The following is a 22,964-nucleotide window of genomic DNA, read 5'->3' as shown; positions in this document are numbered from 1 at the left end:
TTTTGATTGAATTTGCCTCTTTAGCAGTGGGTGAGGAGCCTCAAACTTTTTTTACCAGGTGTACCACAAGGTCCATGTACTTTGGAGAAACTTCTCTCTAAATATAATGCCCTTTTCCCCTCGTGCCCTCAGGGCCTTTCCTTTTGTCTGGGAGGAAGAGCTTCAGAGTAATTAATGTCTAAATGTGTTTGGTTTTCCTCCAAGTTGTTTTTTCTCTGATCAGGGAAGAAGGGAAAGTATTTCTTGTCCATTTCCATTGTGTTCTCTTTTCTATTTGAGATTATAATGGGATTTCTTGCTACCTTAAAAAATAGCCACCTGTATGACTAAACAAGAAAAAATCTTGCCCTCTCAACCAAATGGAGGTCCTGACAGAATTCAGCAAATGTACTGAATCAAATTTGCCATGTTGGGAAGATGAGAGAATACAGGTGCCTTCCAGACCATGCTCAGCGGGAGGCAGCAGTTGGTTGGGGTTCCTTCTTTGCCTTTCCACTTGGATGGCTCTCTCCATAGTGTGTGCTGTGCATCTGGTGTTGGCACCAAGGCAGCAGGGAAGGGATCTGCATGCTCAGTTTATTCTAGGTAAGGGAAGCCATCAGTCCTTTATCCCTGTAAGCCAACGCAGGTTGTCTCCATATGTGCTGCCCCAGCCTGGCTCCCGCTGGGCACGGCGTAGCCAAGCCAAGCCAAGCCAACCTCTCCAGCTTGAGATGTGCTAAAAAGTATCAGCTAGAGTTGGCTGGATGAATACTCTCCTCTTCTGCTCCATAAAACACACTGAGCAAACCCACTCAGGCTCATAAACCCCATCACATTTTTCCTTTTGAAAGAACTAGCATCAGCCCCACTCCCCTCCACATGCTCTGTTTGGAAACAAGGCGACGCATCAGGAAGAGCCTGAAGGAAGAATTTATGGTGTCTCTAATTAGTCAGTTTGTTCCATCCTTGAAGGAGAGGATAACGAGTGACAGGGATGCATTGCTGGCCTCTGGAGGAAGAGCACTGTGGCTAGGCTCATGTCCAACTGCTGATAGGGTAATTAGTGGTAACTGGGAGCTATCAATCATCTGGGGTGGAAAAATGTCTGGGCTAAAGGAAAGACCCTCCCAAACATTTTCATAACTCAAAAGGGTGTGAGACAGGGTCTGGAAGACAGTACTGGCAGTCCGTGAGGTATTTGAGGAAGAAGTCTATTAAAAGATAAATTGAATACAATGGTCTTTTGTTTGTCCCTGGGTAGGTGACAGAATTTGCTGTTATAAAACTTGCAAAGTATTTTGGAAGGAGGAAGGAAGAAGAAAAGAGTTAGCAGATGGAAAAGGGAGAAGAATAACAAAAATTGGGGGGAGGGGGATAAAAAAGTAACAGTGCACTAGTTATTAAAATTAGCTGTTAATTGCAAAAATTACATAGGGTTAAAAATAATTATGCAATTTACCAAGTGAATAAAATGCGCCATTTTCTTTTGAAGTGCATGAGCAGAGAATTTATTCAAATAATTATTAGCTATAGTAAGGTCCAACTTTCTACTTTCCCCAGACAACCACATTATGAGAGGGATTGTAACTTGCAGCAGGAAGTAAAAATGCCACTGATTTTGGTTTTTGTTTCACCCAGCCATGATTTACTTTGGCCATTTTTTCCTTGTGGTTCCTTCCTAATTCTGCAGCTCTCTGAGGAACAGGGCTTGTGCTGGGCCTGGCTGATTGCTGAAGAAGTGGCCAGCTCCTCGGTGCAGAAATGAGAGACTCCTCTTGAACAACCAGCTGCAATTTTCAAATTGGTTTGGATCTCTCCAGAGCTTTCAGCTGCCACCTTCTTATTCCTGGTGTGGAAGAGGATGTATTAGGGTGGGAGCTCCACGGAGGTTATCAAACATCTGCCAAAGGGTAGGGATAGTTGGAGTCGTGCCTTATGGAATTGGCATGCGTGTTTCAGACTAAGAGTTGTGAGGTGCTTCTGGTCCTCGGGTGTTTGAGGTGAATTTCAAAAACACAGAAGGAGCTGGGGAGTTGGTGGGGTAGTTCCCTGGAGAGCAGGAGCAGGGGAAGAAATTGAGAAAATTCTGCAGCCTGACAGAGAAACTGTTGAAGGCACGAGTTGGAGTTGCCCCAGTGCAAAGGAGCTACCAGAAGAGATCAGCTAAAAAAAAATAAAAATCATTAAGTCCTCATCAAGGTGAAATTTGAAATGGGAGGAAAGTAAAGCTGGAAGGCTTTAAAGAATGAATGGGTATGCACAATGAAAATCTGAGGGCCCAGGGTGATGTGGGACTGTCAAGGACACCAAGAAAAGGCTGAAGTTGTTCCTTGTGGGTGAGGAGACCTTCCTCCTCACCAGAACATGAACGCCAGTCACACCCGACAGCGAGGACTTCTTAAAGAAAAGAGCCTTTGAGGGCTCATAGGGAACAAGTGACATGTCAGAGCATAAGGGCAAGGCAGAGGTGGTGACAGGGAGGAGATCATTGTCCCTCTGTGAGTAAGACCCTGTGGATAAGGTAAACAGACGTGATGTCTTCTGCCTTCACCAAGTTGTCTGCCATTGACTCATGCAGTGAGCTGGGGAGGCAGTTGCTGTTTGAGAATTACTTTTTAAGACACAAAAAGGCCACTGAGGGGGAGCAATGAGAACAACCAGAGGTCCAGAAAACACGGCCTCTCTGGAGAGACTGGAAGAATTATGTTTTGTTTAGTCTAAAGACAAGAGAAGATTGAGGAACAGGACAGCAGACATCAAACACATGAGGTAACCGCAAAAAGGAGAGAAATAAAAAAATTCTCTTCTTTGAATTTGCTGTGCATCAGAGGTCACCGACTGACTTAAACAACAACACTGGAAATTTTGGGTAGTCTCTAAGAAAGATAATAAATATGGCCTTATGAATCAGGGCTTGGGTATTGCCTGGACTGGATTACTGGGGAAACATGTGGTGTCCCTATCCCCAGAGGACAGCAACAGGTTAGAGAAATATTTGCCCAAATGGGCTAGGTACAGACTTTTTATTCCTTTGGTTGCTTTGAAGATGTTCCCTCCTCAGTTTCGTGTCACTCTCATTTCATGGGAATCCTTTAATCTCTGTTTGGTTTGCTCAGGGGAGGCAGAAGGGGAAGAGAAAGGGGGATAGTCAAGAACAGTGGTTTTGGGCTGGTGATTTGCTGGAGCCTGGGGGCACACTGGCTCTTTGGCAGAAGGTGGTGGAGTGGAATGAGCCTGCCACCATAAGGTTTCCATTTACCATCCAGGGGTCTGCACCACTACTGGAAAACCTTGGGGGGGCCTTCAAGCATGAAAACCCACTGGGTGAGCTGACCCTGGGAGTCTTTCCCAGCCTGGATTTCTCTGCTTTCTGTGGTGCTAAGTGCTTCAGCATGGCAGGGACAAATGTGATTGTTTGCTGCTTGGGAAGAGCTTGCTGATCCATGGACGCCTGCCCAAAACAAGCACTGTGCTGCCTGGCATTGGCCATCCCACCATCTCTCCCCTGACAGTGCCAGAGGTGCTCTGTTTGTCTGGGTCCAGCCAGCACTGTGTGGGCCCTCTGCTCTTGACCCTTTCTTGCCCTTGGTTTTTGCGAGGGGCTCTCCCAAATGTTTGTCAGAAGATTTCTGCTTGTCTATTGTTGAGCACTTTAATTTGCCTAACGGGCTGGCTGTGGTTATGCCAAAGGCCCCACTTACCCTTATCAGATTCTTCTGTCTCTGGAGGCTGACTGGCTCCTGTTGTCCCTGTTTTGAAACGAGCAGAGATATTTGGAGATGCACTTGGGATCTGTGATTAAACTCTGCTATCAGACCCCCTCTTTTATTTTTGAAACTAATGCTTAATCACATTAATTTTTCTGTGAGGCTTCACCTTGGTGTCTGCTTTGATGGACTGGACTTTTTTTGGTGCTGTGCTTGTGGCCTTCTGCTTGGCTTGGGCTGGTGGTGATGGTGTGCTGGGATGCTCAGAGTGCCTGAGCAGTGACTTTCATCCTCAACAGCTGCTGCTATTAACTGCCGAGTCTCAGTGATGTCATGGGTTTGATTTTGGGGGTGAGCTTGGATGACTGTCATAACCTGTTGCCTCAGCTTAGCGTTGGTCAGATTTTTTGGCAGTGGAATCCTGATGGTCCTTTTACTGTCCAACATTTCTGCATTTCTGTTCTTTGAAGAACCTCTTGCCACTCTGCAAGGCTGTAGCCAAGAAGGGAATGTTTTAGGGATGGAGGAGCCTGGCCTTTTGCAAGGGCCTTCTGCTTTCTGGACTGAGTTACCCACATGGATTGTCTGCCACTGCTGACAAAACCTGAAGCGAAATTACAGGAGGCTGTGCTTTGGGCAGTCAGTGTTCAAAATTTTCCTTATTATTTTCAAGATTTTTTTGTCTTTAATTCCACTGAGAGCTGATGATAATAATGAATTATAGCAAGGCACATGGCATTTTTGCCTTTTTGTTTGAAGTTCTGTGAGTTAGTGTTCCCTCCGCTGCCCCCTGCATCATTTGCCCCCTGATGGAGGTTGGGAAATTGGCTCTAGAAGAATATGAGTACTCTGGATCAGTTGTGTGAAAACAGCAGCATGGCCAGTGTTTAAAATAGGCCAGACCCATCGTTTGTGCTCCGTGCATTGAACTGGGCCATGCCTGCTCTGAAATGGGGTCAGTCTGCACTGAATACCCATGCAGCCATGAATTAGGGGTTCCATGCCACCTTGGGTAAGGTCATGCTCAGGCCGCTGACATTTTAATCTGCATTTCATAACCAATTGCCTGGGCACAGCTATCTTGTTATCAATTAACATAGCCCTGAATGTCAGGAAGTAACCGTATCTCTCCAACTCCCTAAGGCTGGCTTCTGGGTCTGTGAAATGGCTGGATTTCCTCACAGGGATGGATTACATGTTTACATCTTCCCTGCTGCCGGAGTGTATAAGTGAGAATGACCCAAGTAAGCAACAATAATATCTTAATCTTTTGTATGCTATACAAGAGGGGGAAAAAACCCCTTTGCATGTGAGCTCTTGGAGCAGGCTGGAAGATGCACACATAGCAGACCCTGTACTTCCTGAATCCAAGAAATTGGAGGGAAAAAATTAAGCAACAGCATTTGGGAACCTTTTGGGAATGGACACTTTTCCAGACTTCAGGAAGTGCCCGTAAGTGGATGAGATCATTTCAGTGATCCTCGTGGTCCAGAGAGCACTGCCATCTCAAGTGGGAGAATATCTCTGTCATCAGCAGAAGGCCTCTCACCAAACCTGCTCCTCTACACCCAGCTTGTAACATCGGATAGTCTGGAACACGAGACTTTCCAGATTAGGATAAATTTCACCCACTCGCAAAACTAAGCCTCTCCTTTTCTGAGGCCAAAGAGGCAACAGCGTGGAGGGTGGCATTTTATCTCTCTCAGTGAGTGAGAGAAAAGGAATCATTGCAGTTCTGTTGTGGTCAGTGGCTGGTTGAACGGGCCATGAGGAAGGTCAAGTGAGCAGAGGCCTTGCTGTTCACCACAGGTGTGGTCCTCCTGTGTGCGAAGTGAGGTGGACCTGCCCTTAGGTGGCTGCTCATTTGCTAGCTTGGGTTACGGAAAGGCAGAGCTTCTTTAAGGAAGTTTTCTGTCGGTATGAAAACCAGAGCAGCTGAGAAGGGACAGTGCAGATGGTGCTAATTTCCAGAGGCCATATGTTTGGAGGGACCTTGGGTACCCCTACAAGAATTCTTTGTTTTCTCAACGCTCAGTTTCAAAGGTACTCTGGAGGTCTCCTCTTTGCAGGAGACCACTGCTTCCTCCCACTCGTCCACTCCTGACACGTTTTCTCCATCCCCTCCCTCCATCCCCTGCTGCTCCACAAGCCTCACAGCTGGATAAACAGCACTTACAGTCACTTACAGCCCTCCAGTGCCTTCCAGCACGGAGAGATTCTTCCTGAGCAGCCCGTCGTGGGCGGACGGTCGTGCTGCAGCCCGCGTGCCAGCACCGGCATCGCTCTGGTCCCAGTGAGATCAGGTTCAAAACACACAGGGTCTGGAGGTGCTAATTACAAGTGTGGGTTCTCTGTCCGTGCAGGGCTGAGGAATTTGGTGATCTGGAAGCTCTGGGTCTGTCTGCTGGCTGGGCTTCCCTGTGGAGTGGGCTTGGAAATGTTCACAGTGGCTTTTATCGCTTCTCTGTTGACTCATCCTTTCTCTGTTGACTGTATGGAAAGGGGATCTAGCTCATCTCCTGTGCAGCATCACCTCTGTCTCACCCCAAAAGAGCCTGCTGTAAGGAGAGGAGGAACCCCCAGTATGTGCGATTTGTACTTGTGGCTGTCAAAACCATTGGCTTCCAATTGTTTGTGGAGCCCTTTGGAGTTCACCTCCAAGACCTGGCCCACGTGGAGGCAAGCAGGCCAAGTTTCCATGTGGTTGCCCCAAATTGGCTGGACCTGCAAGAGGCATGTGACACGGGGGACTATGTGCAGTGGTGGTGGTGTGACTCTGTTGCAGTTCAGGGGGCTTTTGTAAAGGGTCCCATGCAGCCTTGTCAACTTGTGGGTTTGTTCCCTTGGCTTGCAGGGTTGTCAGCGTCCCTGTCCGGGCCAGAGTAGCTCTGCCAGAGCTTTGGCCTGGGCTGAGTTCACTGCACTGCCGACTATTGGAGCTGGTGAGAGTAGAGGCTCAAGTATCTCCCTCCTCCTTTACCCACTCTTTCCTCTAATGTGCATCAATTTACTACTTGTATTAAGGACCGAGCCTCTTTAGAACCTCTGCTCCCCCTTGTCATTTATCACTGTGACAGAATATGACCGAAGCATTTTGCTGAAGCTTTATTTTGCTTTGTAAAATCCCCTGTGCTTTGCAACAGGTTAGCCAGCAGCACCTCCTCCCTTCCTGCTGTCTTTAGGACATCTTTTCTCCTACTTCTCCTCCTCCTCCTCCTCCAGCCCATGTGAGATGATGTTGCTTTTGGAAATGCCTCTGTCTGAGGGCTTTGCTTTCTCCTGGGTTACACAGATGATCCCAGCATTTGAAGCCCAGTCCCTGGATGTTCTCTCCCGACTGACTTATTGCAGCCAAGACTGTGTCCCTGCAGCTCACTGAGGAGTGTTTACACAAGACTGTGCAGTCCCCTTCACATAGCCATTAATTTCATAGGGGGCATGTAACAGAGATGGGCCTCCACTGCTCCTCCTGCCTTTGATCTGTGTGGGGTGTGTGGCCCAGAGCTGCTGGCATTGCTGATTTACTCCGCTCTGTGGACCGAGCTTCTGGAGCAAACAAGAGCTCGTGTTTGCTCTCAGCGGTATGGCAATACCACTACAGGCTGTGCTGCTGGCTGGTTCTGTTTGGGCTGGAAGGCCAGTCATGTCCTTAAATTTTTCTTTTAATGTTAGCTGAGCAGTTGAGTTCATGCAATCCATGAGTGCCCCAAATCCACGCAGACAGGTAGGTGGGTTATTAAGGGTCTGCAGCGTTGCTAATGGAAATAAAGTCCGTGTGTTGGCAAGCTATAAGCATTGACCTTGTGACAGGGCACTCAGTCTGAAACAAAATCTCTCCAAAACAGTTCTCTCACAGAACTTTATTGTCATCCAAGCCAGACTCAGAAAACGCTCTCTCTCTTTATTTTGTTTTTTTTTTTTTTAATTTTTTTTCTTTCTTTTCTGCCAGTCTGGCATAGACTAGGATTCCAGCATGAGTCTGACCTTGCTCTCCTAAATGAACTGTCTGATCAGAAGCCCTTTTGTTGTTTAGACTTGGTGTACCAAGCAGGACAGTGACCTCAGCATCAACACCGGAGGTGGGTGATAGCCAGGCCAACCAAATCTGGGTTGTCCCTGAGTTCCTGTCCTAAATTTGATTTGAGTTGTTTTGAGTTGTTGGGCCTTTCAGCTGCGAGTGTTGACTTTAGCTCTGTCAGCCATCATAAAAGGGGTTATTATTTTTTGTATTTTAACCAAAAGTTACATTCCAGAGGTAACCTCTTCTGATCAGCCGCAGTAAAAGCTGAGTCTAACAGTGGCATTCGACAGGGCAGTTTCAGGTCACCAAACCTGGTATGAGAGAGTCATGCTAAGTGAGAGATTTCTAATGTGGAAAATGTGTGTTCATCCCAAGTCTCCAGTTTCTTTTGTGGACATTCAGCCAGGGGCATTTTCAGGATGACGACGTATTCCGCAGGTGCTCGCTGTGACATCTGCCTCCCGTGCAAAGAGGAGGTTGCTGCCTGTTATCTGTCAGCTCGCCTGTTATACTGCTTAGCCTTTACTTCTTGGCACTCTGTGTGAAGAGAAAAGAAAAAAAAAAGAAAACAGAAAGTCTGTAAAGTATGGAAAATGTAGGAACCCCTGACAGTTGTATGGTTTGTCTTGCTTCTCCCACAGAGAGGAAACCACAAAATAGTGAGTCCAGGGGTTTCTTTCCACACACACAATATCTGTCAGGATTTTGAGGAATTTTCTGGGAACTGATGAAAGAAATGTTCTGTTTAAACCCTGACATATATATTGTACAACCATCCTGTATAAGGGAGATGCAGTGTTCCACGCTGGCAGGTTCCAAAGAAAGATTTCCAAAATAAAAGAAGCCCAAAGGATTTGAGGGAATTTCTTCCGAGAGGGCAGGTTGGCTTCTATGGGATCAGAAGCAGAAGAAAAGGGGAACATTTGCTTCTATGAAAGAGAAAATGTACCTGATGTCTTTAATAGCTGTAGTTTCCTTGTTAACTATTTCACGTCTTTGCAAAATCACTGATGCTGGTGGGAAATGGGTAGGAATTTTAGCAGCAAAGCGACTCTTGCCTCCTCAAAGTCAACTTTCTCAGCCCCCAGGGGTGGGCAGGATGTGAGGAAGAGTCCTATAAATAGCAAGTTCCCCACTCTCATGGGTGCCAAGGACCAAAACTGAGTTCGACAGTGCTAAGAGCCTGACCTGCATGGCCTTCCCAACACCCAGGGCTCTGACAGGGCTGTCAGAGGCTGCCCTGCACTCGGTCACTTGGTCACCAAGTTATTAGCAGCTGCTAATTGTGGGGACACCTTAATTAAGAAGCAGGGAGCTCGTGAAAGTGCATCAGCAAATAGGAGCAGACTGAGGATTAAGCCCAAAAGATGGTGCAATGTTTTTTTTCCTAGCTCTTCTTGTTAGGATTTATTGCATTAAAAATAATTTCATTATTTTTTATTTTTCTTCTCTCTTTCAGGTCCACCTGTAAGTACCAAACCTCTACGGTTTTAGAAGCTGCTGACATGGAGTCTGTGGGGCATGAACCCGCAGCCTCCTGTCTGTGGTGTCTGGTGTGGTATCCACCTTTGCAGTCCTGGCAGCCTGGGCTATCCCAAACAGCAAGTACTGCGGGAGCTCAGGGCTGGATTGGGGTGGGATTGCTCTTGGCTGCAGCTCAGCCTCTGAGGGGGAGCTGGAGGGAGCACAGGGATGGGGCCATGGCAAATTCACGTGGTGCAGAGATCTGTGTGTTACCAGCTGGCCCCGCAGCCTCTGGGGGAACCGGCTCTATGTGCTTCACATGCATGGGATGCCACGTGCTGAATGAGATGTGTTTGCAGGAAAGGGAAAGATAGATCACAAACACATGGCAGGGGCTGAGCTGGAGGGACTTGTTCCCTGCTACTCACCCGGACTGGCTGAACGGCCAGGCCTTCAAGTATAGCTGTGCAACTATCAATTTCAGAGGAAAAATTGTGTTGACAGCTTCCTTTTCAAATGTTAGCTAATGTAAAACCTCAGCGCAGACAATTTGGGCTTCAGGAAAATAGCTAGGTTATTGCAGAAATTTTCTTGCAGCTATTAGGAGACCCACAGTGAACCAGGAGCAGCAATGCAAGGACTGAAGCCTTGTATCAGCAGCTCTCAGGATTATAAAGAAACACTGCATTGTCTCTAGCATGCTCCTTCCAGAGGAAATGGTTTATACCCGTGTTACAATAGAGGGACTATTCAGGGTTTCTGCGAAGGAACATGAAAAGTTAAACATACGGTAGTCATCTTTTGTCTGTTCACGCAAAAATGTCTTAAACAGTTTGCAGATGACGTTCTGAGTAGTGGTTGCTGCACAACCTATTTTCTTTCCCCTTTCATCAGGCTGAAATGCTATAGACTGAACTCCCACAGATATATGAGCACAGACCTATTTAATGACAGCAATCTTCCAAAAAGTTGCACCTCCTAGGCCAAAGGGTCTGAAAGCATTTCACAGCTGGAAACCCTGATCCACACAAACCTTCAGCGATAGCTTGTCCCAAGGGTCTTTCGGGACTGGCTGCTGAAGTGGATGTACTTCAACATTAGCTGTGGCTTTCTGGGAGAACAGCAGTTCTCTGCAGGCAGCTGCAGCTGGGTCCTCTGCCACTTCAGCCCACATGTTAGCACTAAAGGGATGAGGTGGGCACAAAACTGGTAGTGGTGCTGGCATTTCTACTGTTGCTGTGAGAAATTAGAGAGAAATCACTAGATCAACACAGGCGTCTTCTAGAGAGCAGCCAGTGCCTTTGTGGGGTGAGGAAGGCGCACGCTCCAGGCTTCCTCTGCAGCAAATAAGGGTTAGAAACCTAATATTGTAATGAGAGATTGAAGCCTGGCAGAAGCACACGGGACCACCAGAGAAGTGCTGACATTGTATGCTACCGTATCCTGGCTTATTGCGACCCCCTGAACCTGTCTCTGCAAGCAGCCTTCTAGGGCAGACTGTGAGGAACACTACAGCCAGTGGAAATAGCAAGAGGAAGTTGGGCAGACTGAGTGCTCTTAGCCAATGTGGAATTTGTCTTGGACTAGTAGGACCCTCATCTCATTCAGGACCTCTTGGGTTTCTGATCAGCTGGCTCAGTCACTGTGAGCGAAAGTTCAGCTCCGAAGAGCCGAGTGAGTCCTACGTGTCACCATAAGAAATATTCCCCCATCCCTCCATATTTCTCCTGATTGAAGTGGAAATGGTTTTGTGAGCAGCAACCTGGGCTCCTGCCTGGCTGACTGTCATACACATTGTTCTGGACAGCAACCCCAAAGCAGTGACCACCCCACATCTCTCCTATTTTTGTTTCCCAGCTTGCAAAAGAGACAACACGCTCTGTGACAGGGCTTAGCTCCCAGTGCTGGTGTTGGCTTGAGTGTGGAGATGGGCAGAAATACTCATTAGAAATTCACCGAGCCCTGCTCGCAGTCTAGGACAACAAGGACAAAAGCCAGGGAAATGGATGAGCAATACCACAGCAGCAAAAGGGAACTAACTTCATGTTCTTCTCTTGCCCAACCAACGCTTCCACCCTTACTCATGAAGTCAGTCAAGGCTTTGGTGAAGGCAAGGGCAACCCGCAGTCATGTAAGATATTTGATGAGATTGGGACTAAAAGGGGCGAAGGAAGGAAGTGATGAAATCGTGCAATAGTCCTTTTGCTGTCTGGACCACATCCGAAGCAAATGATCCTCTCACGGACATTTTCTCTCCCATTTCTGATCATGCAACATTTCTGTGGCAACTACAGCAATTCCATACATGAAAAAATAATATCTAGCAGATGGAAGCTGAGGAAGAAAGTCGAAGCCCTGTAATTAGCTTGTTCTCCGTGGATTTGCAGATACCTTCGGAGCTCGTGTGGAGAGCTGTGGGTAGAATCGTGCCAAAAGGAGAGAAAACTTCACAAGCAGGAGATTAGGAAACCAAAGCAATCAGAGCTGATGGTCAAGGAGCTGTGGACAGTTTTTTTTTAACCATTCTGTTTCCTAAACCATTCCATGTGATTCCATGTCTTTATCAAGCCCTTCCTTCAGAGTTTGAGGCTAGCTTTTGCTGTTTTGTTCCAGGGCCTCACAGAAGGGCCCCAGCTCCTGGTAAATACTTCATTATTTCTGTTTCATCCCCTCATTCTTTCTGTCTGGCAGTACTTTGGTCAGGAGGCCTCCAGCATTCATAAGGTGGTAGAAAGCAGACTTGCATAAAAAATGCGACATGGAATGGAATATTGCAAACAGGACATGGCCCAAACAGAGCAGGGACCACAGCAGCTTTGTAGGTCCAAACTTAAAGGGTAGCATAATGCTCATGAACCCTCCTGGGTGTGGGAAACACCACTTTTGAAGATATCTTTGAAGGTCTGGTTGAAGAGGCAGAGTGTTCAGTGTTCTCTCTGATGGGCTTTGCTAGTTGCAGCAGGATTTAGAAGGCCTAAGTCACCTTGGGACAAATGCAAAAATCCATAACAACAGTATCTGCATCTGAGTTAGTCATGACTGAGGAAGGAGCGTGGGTTTTGGAATTACAGCGGCGTGATTTCCTGGTGATGTTCCCTGCTCCCCAGGCTGCGGCTCACCTGGAGACTGCACGAGCCATAACAGGCAGTTTCCCAGTGAAGGAAATGCAAACTGTGCTGCTGGCTCTCCCCTGACTCAGGACAGAGGCTACTGGTTGCTTTTCATGCTCTTTTAACTCTGATGTGGGAGCTTCAGGCAGCTTTTCATGACTCTGTAACCAACCTACGTGGTATCGTCCACCCACCCACGAGTGCTCTTTGCTGTCTCCTTGTCACAGACAACCTTTCCTTATGGACATCTGGCATTTATTTGCTGTCCTACCGGGAGCTCCCCCTTTGCTGCTGTTGCTTGGAGGGCTGTAACTCTGCAGTCACATACCAGACACGGTGCAGTCATGTACCACTGCAGGTACTCACTCACGGGAGACCTGACACAGCTCAGCCCTGGCCTTGGGCTCTTCCTGCTCGGCCACCAGCCACAGCAGAGACACAAGAAGCAAATTCAGCTTTTACCTCAAAAGCCACGAGGGAAATCAGCCTGGGCTCAGCTCTGGAGGAAAGCAGCATTTAAGGGACTAAAAGCAGAGGAAAGCTCAGTGTTATGTTTTCCAGCAGCCACAAAGTAATCCCAGGGCCAGATGCCGACACCGGGAGTTCCGCTCACTGCTGGCATGCAGAGAAAGGCAAATATTAGCAGGACTAAGAACCCACCTAAAACCCTAGAAGAAAGCAGTTTCCCATAATATATCCCCCACAGAACTTAAAATCAAGCAGCTGGTCAAGGTTTCATCCATTTGGAAGGGGTGCTTTTGCGAAGGGTATATGGCTCTTCAATTTATCACGACATACGCTGCGTGGAAAGGAATGCCCCCCACACCAAACAGCTCCCCACCCAGCTCTGCAGAGGGAAGCGGCTGAACTTCCACCAGGGGATGGTTGGATCCCAAGCAATAATGTCTGAGTTTGGGATACACAGCCTTTGTGTACACCCAGAAGAACAAACAGAGCTAAGTGCCTTCCCCTTCCCGAGATTTCAGATTGTGTTCACACGCACTGGGACTGAGCATGTGGGGAGGCATGAAGAGGTGACACCAATGGGGTGGTGTCTCCAGCTGCAGAAACCAGAAAACCAGGTTTATGTCTACAGACACAGTCAGCCAGGGGCAGGAACATTCTGTTTTACATAAGGAAACCCCAAACATGGCTGGAAACAGAACTGAGGGATTATTATCACGTCATTTCTGCAAAATATAGAGCAAAAGCTACATGACTGCTGAAGCCATAATCATCAAGATCCTTTAGCAATGAGCTGCTATCTTCCAGATCTGCACAGCCTTCAGTTTTGGTGACCAGGAATGCAGAGGGGATAGTTTTTTCTGGTGTTTTTTTTTTTTTTTTTTTTTAATTGCATAGTACAATTTAGCTGTAAGAGGCAGCCAACTGTATTGTAGGTAAGTGGGAGAAGAAAATTGTCACTGCTCCTATGTTCATGTGTTTACGAGGCTCTGTCCAGTGTCACCTGACCCAAAGTCATTCCCAAAACCACTGTTAGGCTCGCTCACGTGCTGACAATGCACTGGGAAGTATCTCAAAGGGGTAGAGGACACTGAAAACAGCTGCTCATATGTCTTCTTCCAGACGTGCTTTTTCCTGTGTCAGCTTGTGTTCTCACATTTTTCTCTTGCTTCTGGACAGGACAGTATTTTCAAGTCTAAGAGAATTGTGTTTTAATGTGATAACTCTATAAATAAAAAGCTAACACCCAGATGACTTTGGTCAAGAAAGAGAAAAACATGACAGCTGGCTGCTGCAGGAAGCCAGTTCCCAGGACCTGGATTTTATGAAGTGTTGGAAATAGGGATTGTACTTTGTTTGACTGGAGACTCCTGTCTTCCTTTTTCTGCTCAAGTTGCTGTATGTAATTTGTGTTGTGAGATGTGTGGGTTTGTCTTATGTGGAAATGGACTGGTGGCTCACACATTCTAAAGACAGGTTCAGTCACATGCAAACACACTCTGCTCTTTAACTTTCTCTGTCTCCCTCTCAAAATCCCTAGACACTTGCACCACAGTGGGAAGCTGCTGCTGTGGTTTAGCTTATTTGTGCTGTTTTATAACCTTGCTTTTGGCCATTTACCAATTCCCTCTGATTTTTTGCCTTGATTGCCAGGGGGACAAAGGTGCGATGGGAATCCCTGGGCGGCCGGTAAGTCAAACCACCTCTTTTGTGTGCCTTATCTTTCCCATTCTTTTCCAACCTCCCCAGGATTTGGGCAGGGTGGCTTTCAGGATAACCCTTGTCATTTGGAGCAAAACTACTCTCCCTAAGGGGCTCCCCTGGTCTCAGCAGGGTGACCAGCCATGCAAGCCACCTACATGCTGGGGAGGTGTTTCCATTGCACTTGCTGTACTCTCCAGGTCCTCCTCTGACTCAGCATCCCTCTGTTTGGGTATCTCCCACTGCCACCTCATGCACCAGCTGGGCTCGCTAACCCTGGGTTTCCTAATACGCATCCCTGCTTGCCACTGGCAGCTGCTCCTTCCAAATAACTCTGCCCTGAGCAAAGGGGCCCATGCCCTGCCTGGCTGAGCGCTGTATTTTGGAGTTGCTCCTTGCTCGGGCATCCCAGGGCGAGGATGGAGAAGAGGATCAGGGCAGGAGCTGAGGCCACCCTGCTCATCCCAGCCCCATAGCCAGGGTTGTGGGGTGGGAGAGCGTGCCTTTTCCGCTGACGCCTGTGTTTGTCTCTCTCTCCCTTTCTCTTCCCTGTACGCTCTTGCATGTGGCTGTTGACGGCTGCCACTGACCCAGGGACTAAAAGGGCAATCTGGAGAGAAGGTGAGTCAGCCACCTGTAGCCTGTAGCACCCCCAAACTGTCCTCTTCTAGGGCCAGCCCAAGCTCCCCCATCACAGTCACGGCCACTGCAACCAGCTTTGGGCTTCCAAACCCCTGGGCTGCCCCATCTTCCGTGTCAGTGCAAGTATATTTCCCAAATTCCTTCCAGGCCAGTCAACCTCCAAAGATGCTGCATTTCTTGTTTATGACAATTTACTAACAGCGTAAGAGCCAGTGGGCACATGCAGGGCTTCCCTCAAGGCTTCCTGGATTTTAACCATTGACTTTCTCCCCCTCTGGCAGCTCTGCTTGCCCCACCAACCTGCAGCTCCCCTCTACCTCCCAGGTTAGCCTGATCCCTGGTGCAGGTGGAATAAAAGGAATAAAAGTGGCATGGCACGCTCCCATTTCTGACACAGTGGGACCTGTTCCTCCTGAGGAAACCTGACGGTGTGGTTTTAAGTCTGTTTTAAAGCGATCCTAATGCTGGCCCCTGTTCTGAAGAGTTTGGCATTTTAGTATTTTTTCCCCAGTGCTGTGAGTACCTCCCACCTGTGAGAGCAGTGAAATGGAGGTGTTTGGGATTCCTGAATTACAATGTGTAGAGATTAAGAAAGGTATGGGTATTTACCTGACAAGGTAAATCTATGCAGTACCATACTACACCCAATCGTCTTCCTCTTCATAATAGAGAGGAAAACACAACAAGGAAGGGTAAAGTAGGATAGAGATTCTTCCTCCTTGTGTTCAGTCTTTGCTCATTGGAGCCAACCAACATTATCTAACAGACCAGAATTTCCAACCCGAAGACGTTCTGCTTTTTTCTCTGCATATCCTTGCATTTGTTTCTGGCCAGAATTTTCATGAAGGGACAGCAGATAGATACAAACAAACAATGGAAATAAAACCACTCCTAATTTCCCCTGCTTCCCCGAAGGCCTCCATGAGAGCCCTAAGTCTTTGGCAGTCCATAGCTTTGTTTTGCAGATTCCTTTGCTTTCTTACAGGCTGCTTGGTTTATGGGATGCTCCATCCCAAAGCTCCTCAGCCCTGGGCACTTCTGGAGCTGCCTCTTAGGAATACACCATGTTTCCAAAGAGAGTGACATGTCCTGCCCATCACACGCTGTGGGTGGCTAGGAGTTGGAGAGGCAGCTGTTTCTTTTTCCAGCAAGCACTTTGCTTTGTTTTCATCCACATCTCAACTGAGTTTGAGAAGTATGCAAGGGAGGCTTTCCTGGAGGCAACCAAATGAGCTGCCCGCAGCTGCCATTTCCCTGGAGCCCAGCACATCCCTCTTTTTCTTTCTTCTGCAGGACACAATCCTCCTGGAACTCGCAGGAAGGAAACAGAAAGGGTTTCAGGCCATCTTTCACACTTGCAGTGGGGCAGAACCTCTGTTTTTCCAGAAAGTGTTTTATGTGTTTATACTTCTCCTTGCTGTGCAGCTTCCATTTTCTGGCATATCTGAGCAGCTCTCAAGGACATATTTTTCCCAGAGTGTCAGGCAGGAGCTGGGGGAGGCCAGAACAGCAGCTGCCCCATAAGCCCTAAAGATCTCACACCTATGGCACCCTCACTTAACCCCAGTCTTGACAGGAATATAGCTGTCTTTGTGTTTTCCCCTCCTATTATCAGCCCCTTTTCCTCTGCTTTGTCTCTCTGCAGGGTGCTCCAGGAGAAGCTGGCATGTCTATCATCGGGCCCAGAGGTCCACCCGTGAGTGTTTTTTCTCTCTATTTTTGTCTGATGCAGGATGTGGGCAAGTTACTGGGAAAGACTTAGGAGGGGCTTTAAGATTCAGCATCAGCTGTTGAGAGCAAAAGCCCTGTATAATGTGGTTACCATGCTGAGCCAGCCTTGGTTTTATACTGCTATTATATACTATATATAATGAAATTATAGCTCATATTCAAGAACCAACAAGGGAGCCTTCCCTTTGCAAGGAAACCCAAATTCCTGCATTTAAAATGAAGAAGCATATTTCCTTTTTGCAATGGGGCTGCTATCACTTTTGGAGAAAATTCGCCCTTTGCCTGGCTGATTTCAGCCTTTGGTTTAATCAGCAGGGAACAAGCACCCTGATTTTACTGAAGAGCAGGATCAGAGCTAAGACGGTGACTGGGGAGCTCGCAAGGACTAAGGGTAGTTCAGAGGTCTTTGTCCTGTACCCAAAATCTTGGAAGCTCTTTGTCAGCATGGTTACCACTTCTTTGGCTGAGAAGAGGCAGGATTTTCCACCCCCTTCCAGTAAAAGCATCTCTGCAAGGTGCAAGGAGTCAGTCAGACAAAACTTTTTGCAAGAACAGGACCATAACAAAAGGCCAAGATGAAGGGTTGGAGTGATTACCTGCCCTAAATGCAGGGTGCTTCTTGCACTGTGGTTCAGCCATCAAGCCTCTGCTTTTGTGCTGGTGCAGCCAGACCTCTCAGCTCCATCCCTGCTGCAGCCTCCACCGGAAATTTCCATGAAAAAAGACCTGGAGATTCAATTCTCTCCCTCGCAGTGGGCACTTCCGATTCTGATTAACCTGTGAAGAGCACTGTCCTTGACCTGCAGAGAGGATGGGCTGCTGGCAACCTTTGTTTCACAGCAGAGGTCAAGTGAGAGGGACCCAGGCAGTGCAAACACTTGGCTACATCTGGCTTTCCAATTAACTTCCCAAAAGCCCCATGACAAGTGTTTCTAATAAAAAACAGCTTTGCCGGTCCCCAGGCCCACCTGCTGGGGATGCTGGAGTTTGAGAAGTGACAGAACCAAAGCCAGGACCCAAATGGGTTTCCCCAAGTGTTTTATGCCTAGCAGATGGTCCCTGGCCACGTGTCCAGGCAAGGAAGAAGGGCTGGCAAGTCTCTCAAGCCAAAGTCTGAGCAAGACCACCCTGCTCCACAAACAGCTGATTTTGGAGGGTAGGTGCCCTGTTGCTTTTGCTGTTTCCCACAAGCTCTGGCTCTCAGCCTTCTGAGCAATGTAATTATAGTAATCAGAGTGAAAAGGCATCAATTCCTGTCCATGTATGCCCTGCAAAGGACACAGTTTTCTTGAAGAACATGTGCCTGGGCTGCAGGACAATTCTGCTTTGGTACTGCTGCCTTTGCTGCTGTTTGGGAAACTGCAGAACACGTTGTATCTTTATAGCAGCAGAAAAAATAGATGGCAAATGGTATCTAAAATGGAGTTTTGCCTACACCAGTCAAAGCCCTGAGGTGCCAGGACTGGCCCAATTCCACACTTTCCCCCTGCAAAGCCTACTGTGAAGATGATCCCAGTTTCCTGGGGAGCTGGTGATAGGTCAGAAGGATGGCTGAGCACTGAAGACAAACACGGAAATCCTGGCCAAGGGGCCACTCGGAAAGATGTGGGATGACAAATAGTTTCCAGATTTTTGTTTGGGGGTTGAAGTTTTTGCTTGAGCTCAGAGCTGCTTAACTCCTGGCCAGAGAGGGACAGTGCGCTGATAGTGGCAGAAACAGACGGTCTCCATGATTTGGCAGCTCCAGGGATTACATACTTCATGCAATCAACATTTTAAAAAGGAGACAAGGAAAACCAGCCACCCAACAAAAACAGTCTCTTGGAATCGCTCGCTGCTGAACTGTTGTCTTGGCGTGATACCGTGCAAATCATTCTGCTGTCCTCCAAGGAGAAAGAGGCAACAGTCTGTAGTCTACAGAGGAAGCCAAATTGCACCACTTCCAGGTTTTTCTCCCTAATTCTTTTTTTAGCACTTTTTGTCAGGGAGGTGTCCAACAGGGAACCAAAATTAATGAATTCTGGCTAGGCTCTTCTTGCTTCTTGCCTTTTCAGAAGCCAGCGGTGGACAGATCCTTTAATTTATAACCTGTGTTCCCTTCTGGTCACTGGCCAACAGGGCCAGGTGGTTTTGTGTGTATCTTGCAAAGCAGAGCTGACCAAGTTCAACTTCGCAGAACTGAAGAAACTGCAAATGTGATTAGGTCCTGCTAGCATTGCATACAAAACCAGAACTCTTCAGTGCGACGTGAGGGGTTTTGTGATGGGGGCATCCCTAAGCCCTGCAAAGAGGCTATTTGGGCCCATCCTCTGCAAGGGTAAACCTTCACTGAGTCTCTCTCTTCTTTTTTTGGGAAACAGACTGCAAAATCCTTCAGTGAAGCAGTATCTTTCCTGGATACCAACAGAGGTAGAACAATTGTGACCTGGGATGTCACAGGCCCCAAAAATTGAAGAACTCAGAAAACTTAACAGCCAGGACATTTTCTCTTTTTCTGGTGTTCTTAACTAGGGGATGAAGAAGCTGCCAAACACATCCCAAGCCAGTGTTTGCTGTACCTGGTCCCAAACTGGTAGCCATAGCTAGCTAGCCAGGAAGGGGTGGGGGAAAAGTCTTGGTGCTCATGTTCCTCTCATCACATGCCCTAACTCTCCTTTTTATCTTGCCTCTCAGAGGAAAAAAGAAAGAAAGCAACCAAAAAAACCCCAACCCCCAAAAAAACAACCAAAAAACCCAAAACAAACAAAAAAAAAACTCCCAAAAACCAACCAACCAACCAAACAAACAAAAAAAAAGGAAAAAAAATCTCCAGAATTATTTGTGAGGAAAATGAATGAGCTGGGACATAAGATGAGGGGAGGAGGAAAGGGATGGTTCCATTTAGACACCAATGACCTGCAAGGCTTGTCTTGCACAGAGCAGCACCCTGCATTAAACATCTCAGGTTTATGGCAGCAAGAATTGCCATAAAATGAGCTCAGCCTCTGGAATATACTCCAAAAACCTAACATATGGGCTAGGGACACCCATTTAATTAATGTAGAGACTTCAAGGAAACTGCTTGCAATCCAAACTGGAGCTGCTCCAGCATTTTCTTGGCCCTGTACAAATTGGAGAGGGGATGAGAGATTTCCCCTCCTTCCCAAGACACTTTCCCCTTGGAGGGGACTTGGGTATCTCTTCAGAGAGTTGTAGGATAATTGGTCAGAGGCTGGAGGAAAGGCTCTGTAGAGAGGATTTAGGATCCATCAAAATTCATTTCAGTTCCTCTAAAGTGCCGTCTCTGTTTCATCCTTCCCAGGGACAGCCTGGAACAAGAGGTTTTCCTGGATTCCCGGTAAGTGTAACTCTTAATTTATGAGGTACGGATGTGTGATATTACTGGGAAGCCTCATAAGTGCTTGCTGTATCTCATCATTTCTTCCTGAAACCAATGACCTGATCTGATATCACTGGAAAAAGCATTTTTTTCTTCATTTGTTTTTCTGCTTTTTTCTTTCTTTTAAATGATACTTAGGGAGGGAAAAAAAAAAAAACAAAAAAACCAAAAAAACCCAAACCACATAACTCTGAAAGGAAATTAATTTAAAAATAAAAAAAGCCCCAAGTGTTAAAATAACATAGTTAAAGCCAAATCTGGTTGGTAAAAGAAAACCACCCTAAGAAATACTCCCATCCCAAACAAAGAAAACAACGCCTAGGTAGGGGAAATTCCGACTTTAATTGAGCTTTTAGGTGATATTCCAATATCAGCAAGTGCCTGGGATCCAACTGGCTGTTGAGGGTCAGCTGGGGACTGTGCTAGACTGAACACCCTGGTCATGCCAAAGGGAAAGGACACAAGACATGAAGAGGAATTCTTCTCCAGCACAGTTGCAAGGGAACAGAGATTATACCCGGGAGAGGACAAAGCAAATTTCATTTCAGTCCAACAGTTGCTGGCAGCACTCTCTGAAGCACCGAGGCTGCTGAAGAGCTCGAACAGTTGCTATTTATTCATTTATGCATTTACCCTGGACAGCTAGGAGACCTGAGGCAAACACAGTCACCCCCTACATCCCTGCTCCTGCCAGGCAGCTCAGCTGCTGCTCCAGGACACTGGATGTGCCAGAGCAGGTCTGCAGGGGAGACTCTCACTGGAAGGTGGGAGGAATTGGCAGCATCCGAGCTGCCTGAGCGGGCTCTGTGGCTCTGCCCGTGGTGGGAAGCAGGGCTGTGAGCTGCCCCTGGGCTGAGGAGAAGCAGATCTCTCCAGGCCCTCGTGGTCTCTTGGCTTTTGGAGGAGCAGAAAACAAATCGGCGCAGCTCATGAGAAAGTGCTGGGTGAGGCAGCTCGGCAGAGCCTGTTTCTCATCAGACAGTACCTTCAGCATGTGCTGAGCTGTATGTCACCTCTTCCCTGGGACACTTTTTTTATTGTATCATTTCCAAAAATTCCTCTTCTCCCAAAGGTAGGCGCCCTTTTAAATCATTGTCTTGCGAAAAACGCTGGTATTCAACTACTTTACTGAAACACTGTAAAATTTTAAATTCTGAGATTTTTTTTTTTTTTTGCAAACTTCCTATGAATCCCTCCTTGCTTCTATTCCTGTGTCCAGCATTGCTGCTGAAATATGCTGGCAGTGAGCCGGTCCCCGCTGAAGCAGTCTGAAATCTGGGCTGGTAGGCAGGGACCAGAGACCTGCCAGGGCTGGACAGGAGGGCAGGGAGTCACCTCACAGTCACCCCAGCCCGTGCAGTCTCGTGGCACATGGTGCTTCCTGGGGCAGATGGACAGACACCCCAGGGAAAGCATTTCTCATCGTTTTCCCTCTTTTATTTCAGGGCCCTATTGGCTTGGATGGCAAACCGGTAAGCAAAGAGCTCTGCAGGCTTCCTGCCCTGCCTCCTGCTAGGTCTCACTGTGCTGCCAGCCTGTGTGTCACACCATATGTTTTAAGGGGATTATTTTGCAATGTCATGCACATGAAGGCTTAAAAGAAAAGTAGGAGGTTGGCAGGCAGAAGGATGCCCAAGATGCCTTGGGGGAGATGCAGGAGTTGGGAGATTAAGGAAGTCAGAGTATGGCCTGTTCCTTTCTCGGTAAATCTGTAAAATAGGAGTTCACAAGTGCAGCAGTCTGGCTGCTGCAGGGAAAGCCTTAGCAGGCACTCCCACCCAGAATCAGACAGGCACAGCAGATCCCCGAGGTATCAGCCCTCTGCCTTAGCCAACAGCTTCCTTCTCTTTGCTGCTGTACTGAAAAGAGCTGCAGGAGAGGAGGGAAGGATCCTAAAGACCTCTGTGAGACCTCCATGCTGTCCTTAGAGATTTGGAGTTCCTTAGAGGAGCCCAAGGTTCTTCCCATCCTTTGGAGAGTTGGGCACAAATGAACCACTTCTCCATGAATGCAGTGGATGTGAAACCCACAGCTCCATGGAGCAGCCAGGTTCCCCACCACAATCCTCCAGTGCTGGAATGGAGAAGGAGCTGGTAGCACATACCTCTGGCTTCTAATTTCCTGCAGCAGGACCTGGTTTTGCCATGAGGAACTTCACCCCCAAGAGAGATGCAGCAGCACCTTTCTTGTGCTGCTCTGGGGACACACACTTCACTCAGCAGAAGCTGTTAAATCAACATTATCTAGAGTCTGCAGTGGCCAAAGCTGATGTGCGTTTCCTTTCTTTTGCAGGGCCATCCTGGACAGAAGGGAGAGATGGTAAAAATACATGTTTGTCTGTGGGTGGTGGGCTGGTTTGCAATGATGTTGTGCCTCAGCTGGAAACAAGCTCATGGGCAGGGTAGCAATCTTACCTCAGCTGATGCACTAGCTGCATCCCTAATTCTGTAACTTCATAATAGCAGTGCTGGGATGCATGTCTGTAATTTTTGCATTATGGCTATCATATTCATCATGTCACAACAGCAACTCTCTAGTTACACATGAGATGTGTTTTCCTTGCACTTAGCAATTATGTTCTTTAAATATATTCTGGGAGCTGACATTTTTTGTGGTTGGCCTCACAGGACAAGTAAAAGTTGATGGAAGGATTTCTGAAAACCCATCTGGCAGCTTTCAACTTATCTAACAACAACCAAAAAAAAAAAAAGCATATTTTTGTATTAAATGCGGTTCCCCGCCCCTTGAAGCTCTGTTTCACA

At 47.5% G+C, this 22,964-nt stretch overlaps 1 protein-coding gene across 1 annotated transcript in view; it reads left to right on the top strand.

Annotated features, from left to right (window-relative positions):
- COL13A1 (collagen type XIII alpha 1 chain) overlaps positions 1–22,964 on the top strand; it is an 83,729-nt gene that overhangs the window by 18,067 nt on the left and 42,698 nt on the right. The window contains exons 3-9 of the mRNA XM_062496204.1: positions 9,598–9,631; positions 14,403–14,438; positions 15,045–15,071; positions 16,738–16,788; positions 20,125–20,160; positions 21,648–21,674; positions 22,495–22,521. Of these exons, the coding sequence (XP_062352188.1) occupies positions 9,598–9,631; positions 14,403–14,438; positions 15,045–15,071; positions 16,738–16,788; positions 20,125–20,160; positions 21,648–21,674; positions 22,495–22,521 (238 nt within the window). The remainder of the gene's footprint in view (positions 1–9,597; positions 9,632–14,402; positions 14,439–15,044; positions 15,072–16,737; positions 16,789–20,124; positions 20,161–21,647; positions 21,675–22,494; positions 22,522–22,964) is intronic.

The sequence above is a fragment of the Cinclus cinclus genome, chromosome 7, assembly GCF_963662255.1.
Source record: "Cinclus cinclus chromosome 7, bCinCin1.1, whole genome shotgun sequence".
Lineage (NCBI taxonomy): Eukaryota > Metazoa > Chordata > Aves > Passeriformes > Cinclidae > Cinclus > Cinclus cinclus.
This window is presented reverse-complemented; position numbering and strand designations above follow the sequence as displayed.